The sequence below is a fragment of the Arvicola amphibius genome, chromosome 13, assembly GCF_903992535.2.
Source record: "Arvicola amphibius chromosome 13, mArvAmp1.2, whole genome shotgun sequence".
In the NCBI taxonomy this organism is placed as follows: Eukaryota; Metazoa; Chordata; class Mammalia; order Rodentia; family Cricetidae; genus Arvicola; species Arvicola amphibius.
Window position 1 is genome coordinate 39,021,045 of NC_052059.1, and position 21,211 is coordinate 39,042,255.

General features: G+C 41.4%; 1 protein-coding gene across 1 annotated transcript in view; it reads left to right on the top strand.

Moving 5' to 3' along the window:
• The first annotated feature begins 2,579 nt into the window (after positions 1-2,579).
• Positions 2,580-21,211, top strand: part of Gtf2f2 (general transcription factor IIF subunit 2) — a 117,782-nt gene continuing 99,150 nt past the window's right edge. Inside the window, 5 exon segments of the mRNA XM_038310272.2 lie at positions 2,580-2,807; positions 6,647-6,676; positions 6,679-6,725; positions 15,367-15,385; positions 16,578-16,722. Coding sequence (XP_038166200.1) covers positions 2,742-2,807; positions 6,647-6,676; positions 6,679-6,725; positions 15,367-15,385; positions 16,578-16,722 — 307 coding nt within the window. The 5' untranslated portion in view covers positions 2,580-2,741.

Genomic DNA, 21,211 nt, shown 5'->3' on the forward strand with positions numbered 1-21,211 from the left:
TGGTCTCTTAATGTCTGCATAAAGCTTAGCCATGACCTCTGGCTTTCATTGTCTCCAATGAGAAGTCAGGTGTGATTCTGATAGGTCTGCTTTATATGTTACTTGACCTTTTTTCCTTTGCAGCTCTTAATATTCTTTCTCTATTCTGTATGTTTAGTGTTTTGATTATTATGTGGGTGAGGGGACTTTTCTTTTGATCCAGTCTGTTTGGTGTTCTGTAAGCTTTGTATCTTCATAGGCATGTCTTTCTTTAGGTTGGGAAAGTTTTCCTCTAAGATTTTGTTAATATATTTTCTGTGCTTTTGAGTTGAACTTCTCCTTCTATACCTATTATTCTTAGGTTTGGCTTTTCGTGGTGTCCATATTTTTTGGATATTTTGGGTTAAGGTTTTTGTTAGATTTAATGTTTTCTTTAACTGATGAGTATATTTCCTCTTTTGTATCTTCAGTGCTTGAGATTCTCTCTTCCATCTCTGTATTCTGCTGTTAATGCTTGCATTTGTAGTTCCTGATTGTTTTCTCAGATTTCTGTTTTTATAATCCCCTTGGCTTGTGTTTTATTTATTGTTTCTATTTCAATTTTCAAGTCTTGACTAATATGTTTGATTGCTTTTTCTTGGTTTTTCATTAAGGGATTTGCTGATGTCTCTCCAATTTTTTGTTTGTCTTTTCCTCCATTTCTTTGAGGAAATTCTCTCATTTCCTCTTTAAGATTTTCAAACATTCTCCTGAAGTTATTTTTTAGGTCACTTTCTTCTGCTTCATCTATATTTGGTTTTACAGTTCCAGAAGGTTAGATCCATAATGGTGGGGCCAGCAGAGGTGGCAGACATTGTAACTGGAGCTGGAAGTTGAGAGCTGAGGGCTCACATCTCTCAAACTGCAAGCAGGAAGTTGAAAGGGGTGCACTCAAAATGCTGTGAGTCTTTTGAAACCTCGATATCTGTCCCAAGTGACATACTTACTCCAGCAATGGCACTCTTTCTAAGCCTCTCCAAACAGCCCCCAACTAGGGACCAAGCATTCAAGTGTCTGGTCTATGACATCTTAGGCATCTTATTCAAAGCACCATATTTTGCCGTGAGCTCTGTAAGTTGGGCAGTGCATCAGTGCTCCGTTCACCTGGGTCAATGCAAGTGCCTACACCTAATCTTTAAACCCATCCCCAGGGCGTGCCAGGGTTCTTTATTTTCTTTCTTTTACAGTCTCCTATTTTTATGTATTCCTTCTACTTGCACCAAGCCTAAAGCAGTTCTCATACGCTTGCCTTTTATACACTTTAGGCTGTTCCCAGCTGTTAAAGAGAAGGCAACCTTCCTTTTCAGTGTGTGCCTGGTCTTTCCCATCACATTACTTTTGCCAGCAGATCTCAGAGACCTGACAAGTTTTTCCCGGACCTTATTGGCGACAGATAGAGACTTTTCTGCAATTTTGCGCATCGCTCTTGTGTGTGATTCAATAAATCACTTGCCATTCTTCCAATACCTTACTGTGTTGTTTCTCTTCAGCAAATGTTCATTCACCAAAGCCTGCTGACATCCCACAGGATGTCAAACACTGTGCTGGCTGTTGTGCATATAAAATGGGTAAGGCACCACTTCGTATTCACACCATTATGCTTCAGTAAATCTGGGGGAGGAAAGCATATTTTGTGTAGGAAGCAGTTTCGTTAGCAGTCTAGAAAACAAAGGCAGGCATGTAAGCATACATCTCAAGGAACATATTTAAGTATATCACACACTGCGGAATTGAGAAACAGAGCTTCCTCTGGGGGGACTCTCTCAGGAAGTAAGGTTTCCATTAGTCTTTGTTCATAAGTAGAAGTTTGCCAATCAAAGGACAGGGTCAGAGCAAAGTAAAGGGAAAATAGGGTATCCAAGGCAACAGTATTGGCTTCAAAAAAGGCTCTGAAATGGACGGAAAGGTCCTGGACTCTTCAAGAAGGTAGATGGGAGTGGAGTGGTAGGTGTATGGAATACTGGGTGCAGAAGGATCAAAATTCAACGGGAGAGACCCAGTTTGAAGCAGAACAGCAAAATTTCATTCCAAAGGCAAGCGGGGAGAGGAAAACTGTGGACGCAGGGCAATTAAATAATCACATTTCTTTCTACGTGTTGGTCTTACTGATCCACTTGGATGGCATTTTGGTTTTGCGTCTAAAAGAGTGTATCTGTTTGCACAATCAGAAGATTTTGAGTTTTCCTGGTCTCGACATGACATGTGTCTCGGGTATATTCATTTCTACTTTAGTGCCCGCTTGTGCCAACGATGTTGGGCAAGAATGTGACTTTGTACCCCTGAGCCTGTCCTTAAAATCTGTTGCCTCTTCAGTTGGGTAAATACATACAGCTTTTGTCTGTCTAAACCATAGTTTTTTCCAATTCTGTACCTTTTCTTCAGTTATTCGAGGCTCGTCCTTTAATGCCCTGCTCGGGATTTAGGTTTTCCTTTCCCGCACTTCCATCACTGGGATACACCCGGCCAGAAGTCACGCCCACCTAAGAAGTTTGGCCGAAGCAGGAAATTTGTCCTTCGGCGCACCGTCCTGACGTTGCCGTGCGCAGGCGCAGTTCCGGGCTCAGCGGCGTGCTCTTTTCCTCAAGTTCCTGGTATCCCAGCCGGTGAGCCAAGCCGGCTCTTCGCGGTCTTCCTGCTTCAGCCGTCGTCTCTGCTAGGTCGCTCTCCGCCCTGCAGCTCGAGGCCACCGCTCGTGCGCGCACTCCCCCGCACGCGACGAACTCATGGCGGAGCGCGGGGAACTCGATCTGACCGGCGCCAAACAGAACACTGGCGTGTGGCTGGTGAAGGTGAGCAGCCGCGCGGGGCGCTTCCGCCCGCCGCTCCCCCGTCTCCGAAAGTTCTGGGTCCCCCCGCCCCGAGAAGACGGTCGCTGTCGCGTCCGTTTCCTGGTCAGAGAATTACTTTAGGGACGCGGGGCATCTTTCCGCCAGTCTCTTAATTCCGTCGGTCCGGCACGGAGCTCTCCTTACCGCCCTGATGCTCCCAGAGGGGGCGGTCCACTGGACCCCAGGCCGGAGGCGTCTTCTTTTGGGTAAAGTTGACTTTAGTTACGGGGCTGTATAAATTAGTTGAGTAGATGTTCCGAACAGTTTTCTGGGTCATAAAGTGGAATTGGACCCTGTGTACTTTGTTTTTTTGAAAGAGAATCCCACTATGTAGTCCTACCCGGCCCGGAACTCGAGATGTAGACCCTTGCCCCGGTACACGGTTATAGTGTTCTGATATAATCCTGATGGAGCTTTTGTAAGTTCTGGAAGCTCTGAATTTAGGAAGGAGGAGCTGTTCGACTTAGTATTTTTTGTTTGCTTGTTGTTTGTTTTTTGGTTTGGTTTGGTTTGTTTGTTTGTTTTTGTTTTTCCAGACAGGGTTTCTCTGTGTAACAACAGCGTTGGCTGCCCTGGAACTCGCTCTGTAGACCAGGCTGGTCCTGAACTCACAGAGATCCGCCTGTCTCTGCCTCCGAGTACTGGGATTAAAGGCGCGTGCCACCACCGCCCGTCAGACTTAGTATTCAAGTTTAGGCCTCATGAAACTAAACATCAGAAAATATTTGTTATGGTCATGACAGGCTTTGTTTGCCCTAGTGGGCATCATTTCTTTGGGTTACTTTTGCACACGGGGGGGAGGTACTCTTTGGGGAATTTCATTTTAAAAAGCCGTATCTAAATAATCATGAAAGTTTCCCAAATTCAGAGGAACTTTGGGTTTGTAAATGTTTTATCTTTATAATGAATGTCAATGTTTTAATTACATGGCTGAGTTCTCATTAAGTCAGAAGTGTTCCTTTCTGTCCACATGTCTGAAACAGCTCATCATTTGCCAGCGTCAGACTGTTAAATTCTTCAAAGCACTTAGCACAGTTTCTAGTGATTCTTTATACCTGTGTTCAATGTTGTTCTCCACCTCCAGAAAGTCACTTTCTTTACACGCCGATTGGTGTTTGGCTTTTCCAATATGTCATAGTGAATACAAGGTCTCTCATTGTTCAACCTTCATTTTCGCTCTCATTTGTTGTATGTTCCAGCAGTGTAGACATTACTTCAACACTTGGAGAGAATGGGCTTTTTCTCTTTCCAGCTGTTTGTTAAGACGAGAGACTGTCATTATAGAGATCTCCCTGGTACACAGAAGTCAAGAGCTTGCAAAGATAATGGGACTTGAGGCGATGCCTTTGTATCTGGACTCAATAAATGTTTGCTGTACAGGGTTTGGATGGGTGTGCAGTAGTGTGACAGCAGAAACAGAAATGGCAATTTGAAAATGCATGCCCTGTCGTAAGTCCTGGAAAGTGAACAGGAGACTGTAGAGCAGAGGGTGGTATAAGTAAAGACTGAAGTCAGAGTTTGAGATTGTCATTTCATGAAATGAAGATGTCCTGGTTTTAGTTTAAGGTAAGGTTTCAAAACAATCCAGAAAATAGTAGGTTTGACCTCCTGCAGAATGACTTAGAGGAAGTGGTATCTGGAAACACAAACGGGACGTTCTTTGCATGATCATAGGTATGTGCTGATGAAGCCTGCAGAATTAAGGAAGCCTGTTCTGTAAAAGTTGCCAGAATTTTGGTGACAGACACCTCTATCCCCGCCCGCCACCTTCCTCTGTAAATGTGTGCTTGCTCTTTGTTAGAGGAGGTGGGAATCATCCTCCATGCATGGGTTGTCCTTCGTTCAGCTGCCACAAGTGAGCCATGAATAAGGACCTGGGCACCGATAGCCACAATATAAATAATGAAAAAGACTGTCAGAGAGACACACTAAAACGGGTGGGTGGTAGTCTTGTCACTTTCACTGGATTGAGCCTGAGAGGTTAGTCAGGCACACCTTTGAGTGTGTTTGTAGAGACAAGTAGGTCATGAGGGCAGTGATCTAATTAATGGATTAATTATTCCTTTGATGGATTCATAGTTTGACTCCTTTGGGAAGTGGTGAAACGTAGTGAAGTGGTGGCCTAGTTGGAAGAAGAAGATCCTGGCGGTCTGTTCTCTGGGCTGTCTTGTCCTGGCCCTTCCAAGATCCTCTGTATCTTGGCCATCATGGTGTGAGCGGCAGTGATCTTCCTTGCTTTTCCCACCACGATAGCACAAAAAAAATCACTCTAAAATTGTGTCTGTCAGGTATTTGCTCAAAGGACCCAAAAGTCTGATTAATGCAGGTAATAGAGCAAAGTCTTGTTAAGTAACAGGAGAAAAGAACCTATTCTTTTCCTTCCTCCTTTTCTCCTTCCCTCCCTTCACCTCTTCTTCCCTCCCTCTCTTTATATTTATGCTAGAATGCAAAGCTACCAGAACACTGCGGTGGAACACACCTTTAATCTGAGACCTTGAGAGGACAGCCTCATTTACATAATGAGTTCCAGGCTGGCCAGGATCATAGTGAGACCCAGAAAGAGGCCAGGTGAGGGCATTGGATCCTCTGGGACTACAGTTGTAGTGGCTTGTGAGCCACCATGGAGGTGCTGGGAATTGAACCTAGGACATCTGGAAGAGCAGCCACCTGCCAGTGCTTTTAATGCTGAGCCATCTCTCCAGCCCCTGACAAACTTTAAAAATCCATATGGTTTTTGAGATACACTGTACAGTCTCACCTAGTTTTATTGCTGAGTTGTATCACTAGCCCTAGTGAATCACTTGGGTCAGTTTTAACGTCTGTAGACTAGGGAGAGTGCTTGTGAGTTTGCAGAGTGATTGAGAAGATGAATGGATGATGGGTGTAGAATTTCTTTCTTTCTTCTTCTTCTTCCTTTCCTTCCTTCCTTCCTTCCTTTCTTTCTTTCTTCTTTCTTTCTTTTTCTTTTTCTTTCTTTTCTTTTTCGTTTTTCAAGACAGGGTTTATCTGTGTAGCTTTGAAAGCTGTCCTAGAACTCTCTCTCTCTCTGTAGACCAGGCTGGCCTCAAACTCACAGAAATCCGCCTGCCTCTGTCACCAGAGTGCTGGGATTAAAGGCGTGAGCCCTCACTGCCAGGTGGGTGCAGAATTTCTAGCATGGTGTCTTAGAGTTCTCTTCTCGCCTTCTGCTTTTCCAGCCTTAGGCATACTCTCTGGCACATATTTGTAGTTCAGTAAGTTATTAATGTGATGGACATATGCAGAGTTGAATAAGCAGTCAGTCTTTTTGCCCTTTGATTTTTAACCTTAACTCTAGTCAAGGTACTGTCCCCAGTAATGAAATCTTGCTAGATTTTTTTCCTCCCTTTCCAGCCCTGACACCTATATCTTAGTTGTGCATTTGTCCATATCCAAGATTGCTATGAGAAAGTGATGGCAGCTGGTTGCTCCTTGAGTGTTTACTCCACACAGCACCTTAGCCTTTCCTTTGCTTCTCAGAGCAGGAGAGCCTTAAAAGGTATGCACTGACTTCAGGCTCTAAACTACTTTGAAGAGTCAAATTATATAGTAGATATTAATATATCATCCCCACGTTTTCCTTCTTAGGAAAGTGACTTCTTTATCTAGCTTTAGACACAGTATTTGTATAGTTTGAGAACACAATCCTTGTAGTCTCTGGAAATGGCTTGCCTTGAATCCTGTCTCTATCATTTCCTAAGTGTGTAATGTAACCTACGGGAAGGTATATGGAGCCCTGGGTGCCCTAGTCATCATCTGTGAAATGTTTTGCTTTATGTCAGGTTCCTAAATATTTGTCCCAGCAGTGGGTCTAAAAGCCCTTCCTGGAATAGGTGAAGTTGGGAAACTGAGGATTGCCAAGTAAGTTATTTATATTCATACATAGTTGCATATACTGTAAAAGGTTTAAAAAGTTGTTTTTGAAATGCTTTATAATTTGCTTTTGAATGTGATTTAGAGTATTTAGAGGGTGAGAGTTACTGGGGCTTGTTTAAAGCTGGTCAGCAGTAAAATATTTATGAATACAATTAAATTTTAGGATTGGGGGGTCACCACAACAGTAACTGTATTAAAGGGTCACAGTATTAGGAAGATTGGGAACCACTGTCTGAATGCTTCACTGATTTCTAGGGAATGCAAGGATATACTAGCGATCTGAATCTTCATTACCGACTGAATGCCTCAGCTCTTCAGGAACTAAAAGGCACACAGTGCCCCAGGAGCCATGGACTCTACCTTGAAAGACCTAGATGCATGCTTCTCAAGACAGCTAGGCCATGCCAACTCCGTGATTCCCGCAATCATCGGTTGGAAATTTCAAGTTCCCTTTCCCCCTTATTGTAAAGCAGATGGCTTTCATAGTTGCAACTAGTAGTCATAGGTGGCCATAGACCTACAGGTTTGCTTGGATTTGTCCCAGTTGATAGGTTTCCCTGGGTAGTTATTAAAGTGCCCAGTTTCATTCCCCTGAGTATCCTAGCTTTGACTATAAACTGTGGTTTCCCAAATGTTAATTATGTGCATATGTGTGTTGGTGTGTGTGTGTGTGGTGTGTGTGGGTGGTGTGTGTGCTGTGCATTTATAAAATGGTATCATAGACTCCTGATCACCCTAAGTCCCATAGAATAATGTCTGTGTTTTCTTACATAAGGAATATAGTTCCTTTAAATTTTCTTTTCTTTTTTTAAAAAAATCACCGTTTTACAAATTAAAAAGTCATCTGTATTTCCCATTCACTCCTTGGAGGTGATGACAGTTTGGTGTGTAAGCCTCTAGATTGCATCCTGATTATTTTGGATGTGTAACATATGGATGCAGTCTTAAAGCATCTTTGTTTATTCCCCTGATCCTCAGACTCCTTTAGGCTCAGTGTGCTAATTTCAGAACTTAGCTCAGAACTTCCGGTTGTATTCTTGTCATTCACTGTTGTATGGGGGCTTACGGGTTGGTTTATATATTGCTCTGTTTTCCTCCTTTGGGGGTGCATGGCTTAGTACCCCCATTCCTTGGGTCTTTTTTAGGAAGAAACTTTTAGGAGAAGCGACTTGAAATTATTTTAATTCAGTTACAGTGAGAAAAAGTAAACATGCCAGAATTCCCTTTAAAGAATGTGATCTTGTGGTTGGTGAGGAATAGTTTCTGTGCTAGTATACAATACAGAGAGCATGTATGTGTGTGTATGTGTGTGTCTACCCAAAATGACACAGTCTTGCCTCTTTATAATAATAGCACGCCTTTAGTAATTAGTTCACTGAGACTGCAAGAGATGCTTGAAAACAGCTTGTCCCTAGGAGGTCTTTGGCTGCATCTCCTAGTTGACTGGGATTTATTGCTGTGGCCCGAAGGTACTACTAAGCTCACTGTTGGTATTGTAGAATGGGGTGAGGAGTGGCTTAGCCGTGCCTGTGACTAAGTTATCAGAATTTGAGTTTGATACCTTACATAATAGAGTCATCAGATTTTATGGCTGTAAACTGAAGTCTCCATTAATAGATGTTTGTTTAGAATGAAATGCAATGATAGTCTCATCCCCCCCCCTCTTTTTTTTTTTGCCAGTTAGCGTCACAATGCAGGCATATGTTCCATTCTTAATGTGCTCTTAGAGAGGAGTGGATGGGGACAAGGAATGGTGAGGAGAGCTTCAGCGATGCCTTATGTGGAGCATGGAACAGTTGAAGGATTGGGACTATTGAGAGACTTAGGGCACTACAAGTAAACTACTCTCAGATATCTTTGTGTCTAGAAGATACATGATCACTTAACTGATTCCTTAGGGGAAAGTAGCCAGTTTATAACTAGTGTCTATGTGTGTGTTGTAGTGGGGACTGTGGTGTTGAGTTTAAAAAAAAAGAATAAGGGTTTTAGGAGACAGTGTGGTACACTAATAGATGCATGAATCCAGAAGTCAGGTTGAAGGTGTCACAAACTAGCTGTGTACTTGTGGTAAATTATCTACCCTCTGTCTTCTCATCTGTTAAAGGGCATGTGTTAATGCCTCATGTTGACGGTATGTGTATAAAGTGCTTAGCTGGTTAGTCATAGCACAAATCACTACAGCAGGCACCATGAGATGTAGGTAGCGACTTCCCGTCCCTATACCAGATCTTCCCAAGTGTCAAGGATCTGCAGCAGAGCATAGACCAGAAGCTAGGAAGGTCTGCACAGTGTGCTGGTTCATCTCTGCACCAGGGCTGTGGGCTGGAGAGACAGAGGGCAAGAAAGAACATGCAGCTGGGACGCAGCTCTCCACAAATTCTGGTTCCCATTTAGTACCTGAGAAATGGAGAGTCTGGCTTGTGAGCGCTGGAGAGTGACGCCCTATTTGAACAGTTGGAAATGTGGCCATTTGTGTAACTCAGTTTTATGAGAGTCCTATATCCTCTGTACTTTTCATTTTGTGCCTTTGGGGCATCCAGCATGTATCCTACCTGAGTTTATACTTGCTTTAACTTCTTTAATTTTACATTGCTGTTGAGTCTCAGAGCAGTTCAGTTTTCTGTTTGGTTTTTGCTGCGTTTTGCCTACAATCTTTGAGTACTATACTTATATGTCTTTTTCAGAGGCACTTAATTCTAGCTTTAAATGCTTAATAGATTTAACATGCCTACGTCCTTTTGGGGTTCATCTGCAAATAAGAAGTCAATGAAATAAAACTGGGATGAATCCAGAACAAATTTACACTGCCAACAAGCATTTATATTAGCACAAACTGTTTGGAAGACAGTGTAGTATGTGTATCTATACATTACATGCAGCACATGTATCTGTACATTACACATATGTATCTATACATTACATGGAATATGTGTGCATCTATACATTGCATTATTCAGTATTGCTGGTCACAACAACAGAAATGGAGTTGGAAACCACTATTCCTGCTAGGTACTTTCCAGCGTTGGGCATTGTTATTAGTTCTTGCTGCTGCCATCACAGACACAGGCACACAGAAAGAGACAGAGACAACCCGACTCCGCCGAGAAGAGAATTGGGATGAGGAGAATGAAAGGTAAATAATCCAATAGACTTGCCTTGTTCCAGCAGTCTCATCATCTTTTAGGATATATACCATGGACCAACTTAGTGATGCAAAGATTGTTAAGCAAGGATAAGGTTCATTCCGTAGTAGGGATTACTTAAATATGCTGAGTACAATTTTTAATTATTGGATACCTTTATTTTTAAAACAGTCTTAAAGTTGGGGGTGTAGCTCAATTGTTAGAATGTTTGCCTAGCCTGTACAAATCCCTGGTTCAGTCTCCAGCACTAGATGTGGTGGTGCATGCCTTAATCCTAGCACTCAGGAGGTAAAGGCCAGATCAGGGTTATTCCTCAGCTATGTAGTGAATTCATGGCCAGCCTGGGCTACAGAAGACTCTCTCAAGTTTCTTAAGACACAGGACATTAAAAATTCTAAAAAGTACTTTTCCTTGACCATTTAAGACCACAGTCCTGAAATATGCCTAGTCACTCTGAAATACTCTTCGTGTGTGTTTCCTAGCAAAGATGTCCTCTACATAGTCACATAGACCTCCACATCCGCAGGTTACTGTGATGTGGGATTGCCCTTCTGTATATAGTGAATGGGGTCTTGCTTTATGGTTGATGAATAAAACGGCTTTGGCCTATGCAGGGCAGAATATACCTAGGTGGGAACAGCCAAACTGAATGCAGGGAGAAAGAAGGTGAGGTCAAGAGCTGCTGGAGGAGAAAGATGTCAGAACATCTATGGTAAACCATGGACCTTGTGGCAATTGCTAGGTTAATAGAAATGGTGTTAATTTATATATAAGAGCTATTTAGTAATAAGCCTGAGCCATCAGCCAAATAATTATAGTTAATCCTCTGAGTGATTACTTTATAAGCGACTACAAGAACCGGGTGGGATGCAGAAAAGCCTCCGGCTACAGTTCGGCCACTAGTTGGACACCAGGTGAAGCGAGAACCCCCCAAAAGTCTATATTAATAATTCTTAAGAAGTTGCAGTGAAAAAAACAGACTCATGAATACAGAGCAAGTAGCCTCCACTGCTGATCTAGCTGCCATCATCCTACTGCTTTTCTACCCAAGGGTGAAGAGGACCAACCGCAATCTTGCTTCTGTGCCGCCTGCTCTGGCTCTGACTGACCCAATGGAGAGAGCTTGTCCTCAGTTAGTAATTATCTGGTCATATATTTAGAGAAAACCACCCAATAGGCTCCTCACCCAAAAATGCCACTGGCTAAGCGGATCGAGCTCCTACAACTTACTGTCCATAGTACTACCCATTTTGCGTAGTTTCATTCAGGTTTTCCAGTCATGTCAGTATTATTTTATACCACAAGGATCCAGTTTGGAATCTCAGATTGCATTCTGTTGTCTAGTTTTAAAATGTCCTTCATTCATTCGGTCTAGAAGCATTCTGAACTCTTCCTGGACCGATATGCTGATATTTACAAGGCAGTGACTTTACTGGACGTGCATCTCTCTGATGGTTCTTCATGATGATTAGATTTGAGTCATGTCTTTTTGCAAGAATATAACAAATTACAGCCAGGTATGTTTCTGACCCTCTAGAGGGAGTTGCCTGCTTGCATTTTGTCCTCTTTCATGTGATAGTGACTTGACCATTTGATTACAGGTTATCATCTTTCTAGTTCTTGATTCTAAGTTAACCTTTAGGTTTTTTTGTAGTAAACATATCCGTGGGTGGTACTATGTAAATTATCTGTACTTCATCAACATTTTAGTTGATTCATTTATTTTGGTTATGAACTTAGGGAGTCTGGTTTGTTCACTAAATCACAGCTTACTGCTCTGCCCTTATTCTGATGTGGGAATGCCTTCTCACTCCTTTGTTGGCTTCTTCCCTGAGACAACTCCATTGCTCTGCCTCACAGGATGCCGTCCTCACTCTGCTAGGTTTCTTCCAAAGAGATGCTTTCTTGCATCTGCTAGGAGTGTAGCAGAATGTTTCAGGTGCCTTCTATATAGATGTCCTTTCTTCTGCCACACTTCCTGCCAAGCTGTTCCTTAATGAAAACAGCCTTCTTTATCCAACTTCGCATTAACAACTTGCCCCAGGCTGTTGCTCAACCCCTAAGCACGTCTTAGTCACTCTGTTTGGACTATGACTTTAATATCCAGCCTACCTCATATTCTATCTTACCTAATGGCTTTTGAGCTTTGATTGTTCAGGCAGCAGAGACCCCTCCAATGTAGTTGATGATTTTATATTATTTGGTTGGTTTTTCTTAACTGTAAAAGAAAGAAGTTTATTATCATTGATAATAAGAACTTATGGCTTTTGGTGTCAGATCCAAGAAATACTTAAAAAGTGAAGAACAAAGACTTGATTTTTATTTTTATTATAGAGGAGGAATCAGTGGAGCTTGAAGAAGTGCCGTGGGTGTTGAGAAATGGCTCAGAGTAGTGAGTGTAGTGAGGAGAAATGTAGCGTTTTGATGAACTCTGAAGGAGGGGCCAGATACTTGCCTCATTGCTTTCTAGAGATTTGTTTAGAGAACTATTGGATGTTGGCCATTTTGGCCACAGATCATTAGGCAAAAGATATGTGATAGTTTTAATGTGAACAGTAAGTCTGGTGTGCTTCATACACTGATACACAACCAGGCAAAGGTAGATAGATATATCCGCATTTTTAAAAAGGTTACTATTTTTCAAAGACGAGCTTTTGTTTCCTATGAAGTTAACCTGTCGAGCTCATTAATCTGTCCTCATTCCAGCTAAGTTGCTGCTGTAAATTATGTAAAAGGAAGCTATCCTCCCCTCCTGTGTTCCCTAATTGCATCTGGGTGATTTTCTAGTTATCCAGACTGGAAATGTCAATGTGATCTTAATTCATCCTTTTTCATTTGCTGCCCACTTGCAGCCATTTCCTCTTCTGTTGGTTCTGACAGCTCAGCAGCCCCACTGTGAACTTCTTCCTGCATTGCACCACCACCTGATTCAAACCTCTTCTGTGACTCATGTTCACTTCCATTCGATCCAGTAACAGGGTGGTCTTCTGCAAGCTCTGCCCTTCTCTGTCTGCATCCCGTATCTTAAAGGTAGCTGAACCAAACGCCTCAAGAATTAAGTTTAGAAGTGATGGAAAGGGACCATGGCCAGTTCAGTGTGGCTGTTGTCAGGTGGTATTTGAGGCCATTGATGCAGATCTTCAGGTCTTACTTGTAAAAGAAGATGGAAAGTCTTTTACTTTCTGTGCAATCTTAAGTTTTTCCTGTTTTTCTGTAATATTTTCTCTATTAAAGAGAAACTGAGAATCGGAATAATCAGTTTAAGGATTTAGACTCCTAGGGGCTGGAGAGTTAGCTCTCAGCAGTTAAGAACACTGGACTGCTCTTCCATAGAACCAAGGTTCAATTCCCAGAACGTATATGGCAATTCACAACTGTCTGTAACTCCTATTCTAGGTGATCCAACCCCTCCTTGGTCTCTAAGGTCCGCACGCATGTGGTACATTGATATGCACATGGAAAAAACACCCACACATGTAAAAATAAATAATTTAGACTCCCTATTTGATCAAATCCTTTACTTACTTAATTCTAGGTGCTCTTTTTGTGTTAGAGGATGTGCCTAGATACTTTCTCATTTTGATGTTTAATTGGGATAGTCTATTATCCTGAAATTCTTCCTTTTTTTTTATTCTCATCTTTTATCAATTTTCTCTTTCCTGGCTGTCTAGTCTGCGCTTCTTGACAATATATTGTATTTGTGTTTGGGGGGGGGGGGTGTCCTCTGTAAACACCAGGGCCAGCAGAGTAACAATCCACATGAGGCAACAAGAAAATTTGGTTCAGCATAACTCGGTAGCGTGGTGTTGCTTCAAACTTCTAGAGTCTGACACTGGGCAGTTTATTTTACGCATTTTTTAGTTCAGCACAATTTTGGAAAAAGTTCCTGATAATAACTCAGTTCCTGTGTGGCATTAATAGCACTTAAAGTGTGACTACATTGAAACCCTTTAGCAAAGTACGTGTGACCTCTTTTACAACCTGGGGTTGTATAGCTAGGGGCTTAGGGAAGGATCTGGTGTGGTCCCAGTCATACAGATAGTGCAGAGTGCACCAAGCACATGTGACATCTCCCGTAAAGATGGTGTCTTGGTCAGTGTTCTATTGCTGTGAAGAGGATACCGTATGTTTTACAATGGCGGGAGAGAGATCTTGGTTGACCAAGGGACCAGGTGATGAGCGAGAGGCCACGGTATGTGAGGTACAGGCCACATCATGCAGGCAGAGTTTATGTGGGAGTTTTATTGAGATAAGAGGAGTGGGGGAGGGAAGAAAGGAAGAGAAGAGCGGGCAAGGACCAGCCTGTCTCTTCAGAAGAGCTGGGAGGAGTGGGGGAGAAGAGCAGGAATGGGCAGCGCATGTCTCTTAAAGGGACCTTTTGCACTTGTGTACATGCATAGTGATGTGGCAGCCATAGGACTCTGGGCTGGCCAGGGCACTGACTGTGTTCTTCCTGCCAGATGACACGGGCCAGTATAATGCCTGAATTCTAATACTGTGACCATGGCAACTTTTAACAGGAAAACATTTAGTTGGGACTGCCGTACAGTTTCAGAGGTTTAGTCCCTTGTCATCGTGGTGGGGAGCATGGTAGGTAGCATGGTGTTGAAGAAGTAGCTGGGAGTTCTACATTTGTATCTGCAGGCAACAGGAGAGAGGCTCTGGACTTAGAATGAGTTTTTTGAAACCTTATAGTGGTGACAACTTCCTCCAAGGCCACACCTACTCATCCTTTCAAATAGTGCTACTCCTTGGTGACCAAGCATTCAAATCTATGAACCTATGCTGGCCATGCTCATTCCAGTCCCCGCAGCTGGGTTCTAGTGACAGAAACAGCGCTCAGGGTAAAGGTCTAAGGAGGAAATGACTGAGTCATATGTGGCCTAGCCCTTACAGATAGCACAGGACACCAGGCTGTTAATTAATCCTTTCCAAACCTTCTGGATGGTAAGCAGTTGCCCTCTCTTCTTCTTGAAGAGACATCCCTGGTTATTTAACATTCCTGGCTTTCCCTACTGCTTATCTGTGAGCACAAGGACCCGGTGCCTTCTATATGTACCTCTGTTGGGGTCGATTTGACAAGATACCATTACTTGTTTGTACTTCTTTAACTCTTTTCCATTAGCCTGTGTCTTAAAAAAAAACTTACTGATTTGTTCTTTGATAATTTCATATAGGTTTACTGCAAGGAAGTAGTGAGATAACCCATTCATTCTCTGCTAAAAGCTAAAAGTTCTTAATAATAATAAGTAGAAGATCATTATTTAGTTAATATAGTTAGGAGAGGTTATGGTAGTGTTATAAACTAAACCTGTGGGGTTCCTCGGACAATCTTTTCTTACAGGATTACAATAGGAGCAAAAGATAAGCAGTTGAAATGAATTTAATGTTTTATACAAGAATGGGCATGTCTTTAGATTTTTATTATATCTGAAAAGTAATATGCACTCTAAGTAAATTTAAAATATTTTTTCTCTTTTAGGGAATCAAGGAAGGACTGAGGTGAGATTATTTATATGAAAATTTTTATTGAAATTTTGAGCTGGACATGGTGGGTGCACTTAGGAGGAAGGGGGTGGGTGGGTCAGGAGTTCAGGGACATCCTCTTCTACTTAGCAGCTCCGGCCAGCCTGAACTACCTGGGATCCTTTTTCACAAGAGTCAGCAGCAGCAAACAAACCCCAGTGAAAATATTTAATCCACCAGTAATAGTCGTTTGCATTCTGGAAAATTCTATTTGAAATGGATGTCTGGTGATCAGGAATACATAAGGTATAAATGCTACCTTGGATGAATGAATAGACTTTTAATTCAGTCTGAACATTTTTCTTCTTTGACCTAACTATCCCTCTTAGCATTGTAAAACAGAATATGGTTTTACTAATACTTTAGCATTATTACTATCTGTGGGACAGAGACATTTGATGTGGATGTTTCTGGATGTTAGATTGAAACTGTTGAGTCTAGGTTCGTACTGTGTATATGACCCTATCATAATAGTAGCTTTATAGTTGATAATTTATGATCATCCTGTCTAGTTTAAAATCAGTGATTTTATAAATATTTAATATAAAATTTGATTCTTTCAGGAGAGATGGCATATAGCATAAATATCATTGGAAAGAATACTACTTAGTTTTCTATAACATAGGACTGAATTATAGTCTTCAAAATAGTATATTTTAAGTATTAAAAATAAGAAGTAGTACTGTATATTTATGCAATTAGTTGTTAGAAGCCTATAAATGAAATTTATGCTGTGCATAGAGAGTTTAAGCTTTTTCGAAGTAGTAAGAGTAACTAGCTTGTTCTTTACCCTTTTTAGATCAGTTGATTTTTCAGTATTAAAATACTACTCATTCAGCAAACGCGGTTTTCCTTCTGTGTGCAAGCACATGCTAGGTCTTAGGGATGTGTCAGTAAAAAAAGTAACTTCAGTCTTGTTCTGAAAGACTTCTTCAGCCACAAACCAGAGAATGACATTAGTAGACAGACTCATTCTGACACATGGGATAAGTCTTTTGTTATGACTTAAGAATTAAGGATTCATGGTGACATTAAGAAATAAATGTTTAAGAGACTCACATCTTTAAAAAAGTTTTAAAAAAAATAATTTGCAATCAACAAAAGTTTGTATATGATACTTTGAATATGAATGTCTATTTTAATAAACTTTGGTTAATTTGTCCACTAGGTATCATTTACTTTGAATGAGGATCTTGCAAATATTCATGATATTGGTGGAAAACCAGCTTCAGTCAGTGCTCCTAGAGAGCATCCATTTGTCTTGCAAAGTGTTGGAGGACAGACATTAACAGTGTTTACTGAGAGCTCCTCAGGTAAGGGGGAACAGAATTCTGTACAGTGATTCCAGTACATGTTGGTGGGCTTTCTGTCTCAATCCTGCATCCGGGTGTTTCGTGTACGGTCCGTCACCACCTGTTGTTTGTCCACTTGTGTGTCTCATTCTGCTCTTGTATTTTTCTTGTGATTGAATGAAATTTTGGCCATTACCCAGGAAGAGTGTGATGTTGAGCTGGCTCTCGAGATTCTGAATCTTGTCGAGCTAAGGCAGCCCTGGCTTGCTTTGTTGAATTGATATAGAGCAAATATAAATTATGCTTTATACAGTGCTTACAATTAGGAAATGGGTTAGTTTGCATTTGTGTGCTTTGTGTTTTGAGAAGCCTTTTATATTTATAAGACTAACTTTTATTGGTATCATCTTCCAGACTGAATGAAGTATAGTTTTTAAATTGTGTGTGATAGCAATGTGACATTTAAGCATTTGTTTTCAATTTGTAAATTAAATGTGGGGGAGGGGACAACTTGCTGGCTTGTTTTTTACCGTTCTCCTTTCACTGATTTAGAACATTGCTGTGAAAGCAGCACTCGCTCTCCATTCAGGAGAATTTATCCTAATTCAAAAAGTTACTGGTTATGTAAAAAGAGAAAATGAATTTTGGTTGTATTTCAAGCATTTTAAAGCAAAACTGTAAGATACGTATGGTCAAGAATGTCGTTGCTTTAAAAGCCCTCATGAAGCATTTTCGTCATTAGCTTGGATTTTCGTAACTGTGTGAACTGATCTATTAGCTTTCTAGTTAGCTCCGTAAACTCGTCGGGTGGATTTCCAGTAGTTTGCCTAAAACTGATATAGTCTTTTCTTTTTCCCCCTTGATAGAGAATCTAAACCAATGATGATGAGTATAACTTTAGGGATAGAAACCGTAGCTAAAGGATGATTTTACTTTTTATTATTTTGATGCGGCATTAATTTGTTGTGTAGGCTCAGGGAGGTAGAAGATACGCTGTTATGTTGGGGAAGGTTCAGCCAGTCAATAGTCACTTTATGTGTTCCCTTGTTCAGAGCTCAGTGCATGTACAAACAAGCAGTGTGCAGTTAGTCTTTGGACTGATAGGATTGAAGACTGTTGACCCTGTGAGACTTCTCTAATTGAGCAAGACTGGCTTGGGAGAGGCTCAAAACTTGCCTAGCAGAAAAACTATCTTCTTTCTGTTTGTAAATAACCTATGTGACTAGTCTTTCCAAAGAATGTTTCAGCTCTAATTGTGATTCAGAAAACTAACATGTGTTGTTCTCAAAAATTGTTCTTTAGTTTTCAACTTTAAATCTTCAGTGTACTCTTTGTGAACACTTGTGTTCCCGTCTCTGGTAACAAGTGTGCTCCCAGTGGATGGTGGCTTCAGGCTTTCTCTTGGCAGTTATGGAAAGGATGGCAGATGTCCTCCTCTGTTGTGTCTGCCTGTGTGTCTCATGTCATGCAGTCTTTCTGCTCTTGTATTTTTCTCGTGGTGAATGAAAATTTGACCATTACCTGAGAAGAACTTAATTCCCATTTGGATATGACACTTATAGAAACAAAAAAGAGTGTTTGGAACTAGAGTGGTTACACGTGTGTTCTCACCTTGTTAGAATTGAAGGGACTTTTATAGCACATCAACTTACTTTGTACATGGGAATTTTTTTTTTTTTTTTTTGCTTCCTCTCCTGATTATTTTCTTTACAAGTCATTGCCCTTGACTTTCTTTGTACGTTTCTGTCCTTCAAGTTCTTCTGTTGTGAAATCTGGATAATTATCTACACTTGCATTTTAAATTTATTCAAAATAAATAGAATGGTGCTTGTCGCCACTGGAAAGGAGAGAAAGGTTGGACCCTTGGAGCTTGTTGGCCGGACAGTTTAGCTGGCTCTGTGAGCTCCAGGTTTTGGTGAGAGACCTGTCCTCAAAAAACAAACTATAGGATGATAAAGGAAGATGCCTCGCATCAACCCCAGTCTCCACACGTATGCATGCACTGTCCGTACAAATAAGGTGGAAAAGTAGTTATGGAAGATAACTCGTATTGACCTCTGCCTTCTAAACAACCTACATGTATGCAAACACATGCACAGATAAATGCGTAAAAATAAATACTTAACTCTGTTTAGATAATATACCACCCTATAAAATGTTGACTTTATAAAAGAAATTAGTGTTGTTTTAAGTTTGAGATGTATAGAGTTTTAGTTTTAATAACTTTACCCTTCCTTCTGTTAATGTAATTTTGGTTGGTTTTTGAGAGACTTTCTGTGAGCCATCTTTGAGTTTTACATAGTTGAATGTCTGTGGGAGATGGAATTAGAGGGGACTATAGTGTACTTTATAATGCTGGTCTTTAATCAGTCAAAAGTACCTTCATAGCATTAGCATTTTGTCAACCAAAATAATTTGTTCCTGGTTGATTGTTTGACTTTTTGGGGTTAGTTCCCTACCTCTGAATCTCTATGGGAACTTCTAGAAGGTTCAATTTCCCATTTCAGGGTTTTGTGGGGATCTTTATCTTTTATCTATGTCTTTTATCTCTCTCAGGAAATGCCTCCTATACTTTCCCCTTATAACCCTGCATTTTGGGTGTTCAGTTTACTAGTTTTCGATAAATTTTAAATTATATTATGTTTGTATTCAATGTGTGTAGGCATGCAAAAAAATGCATGTACTATAGTGTGTGTGTATGTCTAGGTCAGAGGACAACTTGTGGGAGTTGGCTCTTTGTTTCTACCATGTGAGTCCCAGATTGAAGCTGAGGTGGCCATGATCGGAGCAAGTGGCCCCTCACCCACTGAACCATCCTTTGTCTAAGTTTTCTTTATAACTGCCAATTCTGAACAAAGTCTTCATTTATCGGTTGCACAGATTTTCTGATGCCAGGTCCTGTGCTAGTACAGACGAAATTCCTGTCCACTGGGGCAGCTAATGTTTGGTAACAATTGCTACAGTTAGTTCTTGAATGATTCAGTACCGAGAGAAGAGTGTGGTACTTTGCCAGAAGGTATTGGGAAGATCAGAAATGCTGAGATTTGGACTAGACCTTGGAATATATGAGCAGTTGCATGAATAGGAGAAAAGGAAACAAAGATAACATTCATTTTTTTTTTGAATGTTGAGTTGTTGCTGACTGGTCTTCATTTTGCCTTCATTTTACCTGTTTACCATTTTGCTCTACCTGAACATCCAGGTCCCAGTTAAAGTAAAGCAGAAAAGCTCAGTTTGTAAGACGTTTGAGTTGGGGGCTTGCAGTGGGAATAGAAAAGGGGGATCATGGTTCTAGAGATAGCAGAGATCTATGCTGACAGCCTCTGGTGATTGTGAGGGGATTGGAGCCTAAGAGATTAAAGTGGTTTCCAGGTCTGGGGCTATGAAACTCCGGAATAGGCGAAAACTGAGGAGGACACTAAAGTGACAGGCAGGACTTCTTTGCCCTCTTAATTTCCTCTCTCTCTCTCTCTCTCTCTCTCCTCTCTCTCTCTCTCTCTCCTCTCTCTCTCTCCTCTCTGCGCAGTTCATTAATTCAGCAGGTTGATGTTTCTGCCTACTTTGTGCATGTCCTCTTTTAATCATAGAAAACCTAAGTGAGCAAAGTCTCACCCTTTGTAGTGCTTGCTTCCTCTTGTAGAGGAGACAGCAATGAATAGTGAACAAGTGAACTATGTCTCAGACTGAAGGTTGTCTAGAGAAATGGGTTGAGGTGTATACACTGGTTGTTTTTTGTCAACTTGACATAAACTACCGTTACCAGGCAAGAGGGAACTTCAATTGTGGGATTGTCTTCATCAGATTGGCCTCTGGGCATGTCTGTGGGGCATTTTCGTGATTAATGTTTAATGTGTGCAGGCTCAGTCCACTGGGCGGTGCCACCCCTGTGCAGGTGTTCCTTGATTGCAGAAAGAAGCAAGCTGAGCAGAACTAGGAAGCCAGTATGAAGTATGCCTCCATGGATCCTTCCCTGACTTCTCAGTGATGGACTGCTGGTGTAGGAGGTCCTTCTTTCTATGTGTTGCTTGTATTGGTTAGTGAATAAAGAAACTGCCTTGGCCTAATAGGGCAGAACTTAGGTAGGCAGGGAAGACAGAACTGAATGCTAGGAGAAAGAAGAGCAGAGTTGGAGATATGCCATGGATCTGCCAGAGAAGTTAGAGCTAATGGGCCAAGCAGTGATTTAATTAATACAGTTTCTGTGTGGTTATTTCAGGGCTAAGCTAGCTGGGCTGCCAGGATGAACAAGCAGCCCCTCCTTGCAACAGACTGGGGTTGTGAAGTGTAAGCCAGATAAGCCCTTTCCTCCCTAACTTGTTTTCTGGTTATGGTGTTTATCATAGAAACAAAGCAAACTAGAACCAGAGTGGGACATGGCTGTGATGGACAAGACCATATTCTTTTGGGAGAATTGTAGAGGCGTTAGGAACTTTGGGCTGGAAAAGCTGTTGAGTGCTTAGATTTTAAAGTGCAGTTCGGGGGCTTTGAAGGAAGAACGTTGAGAGTAGTG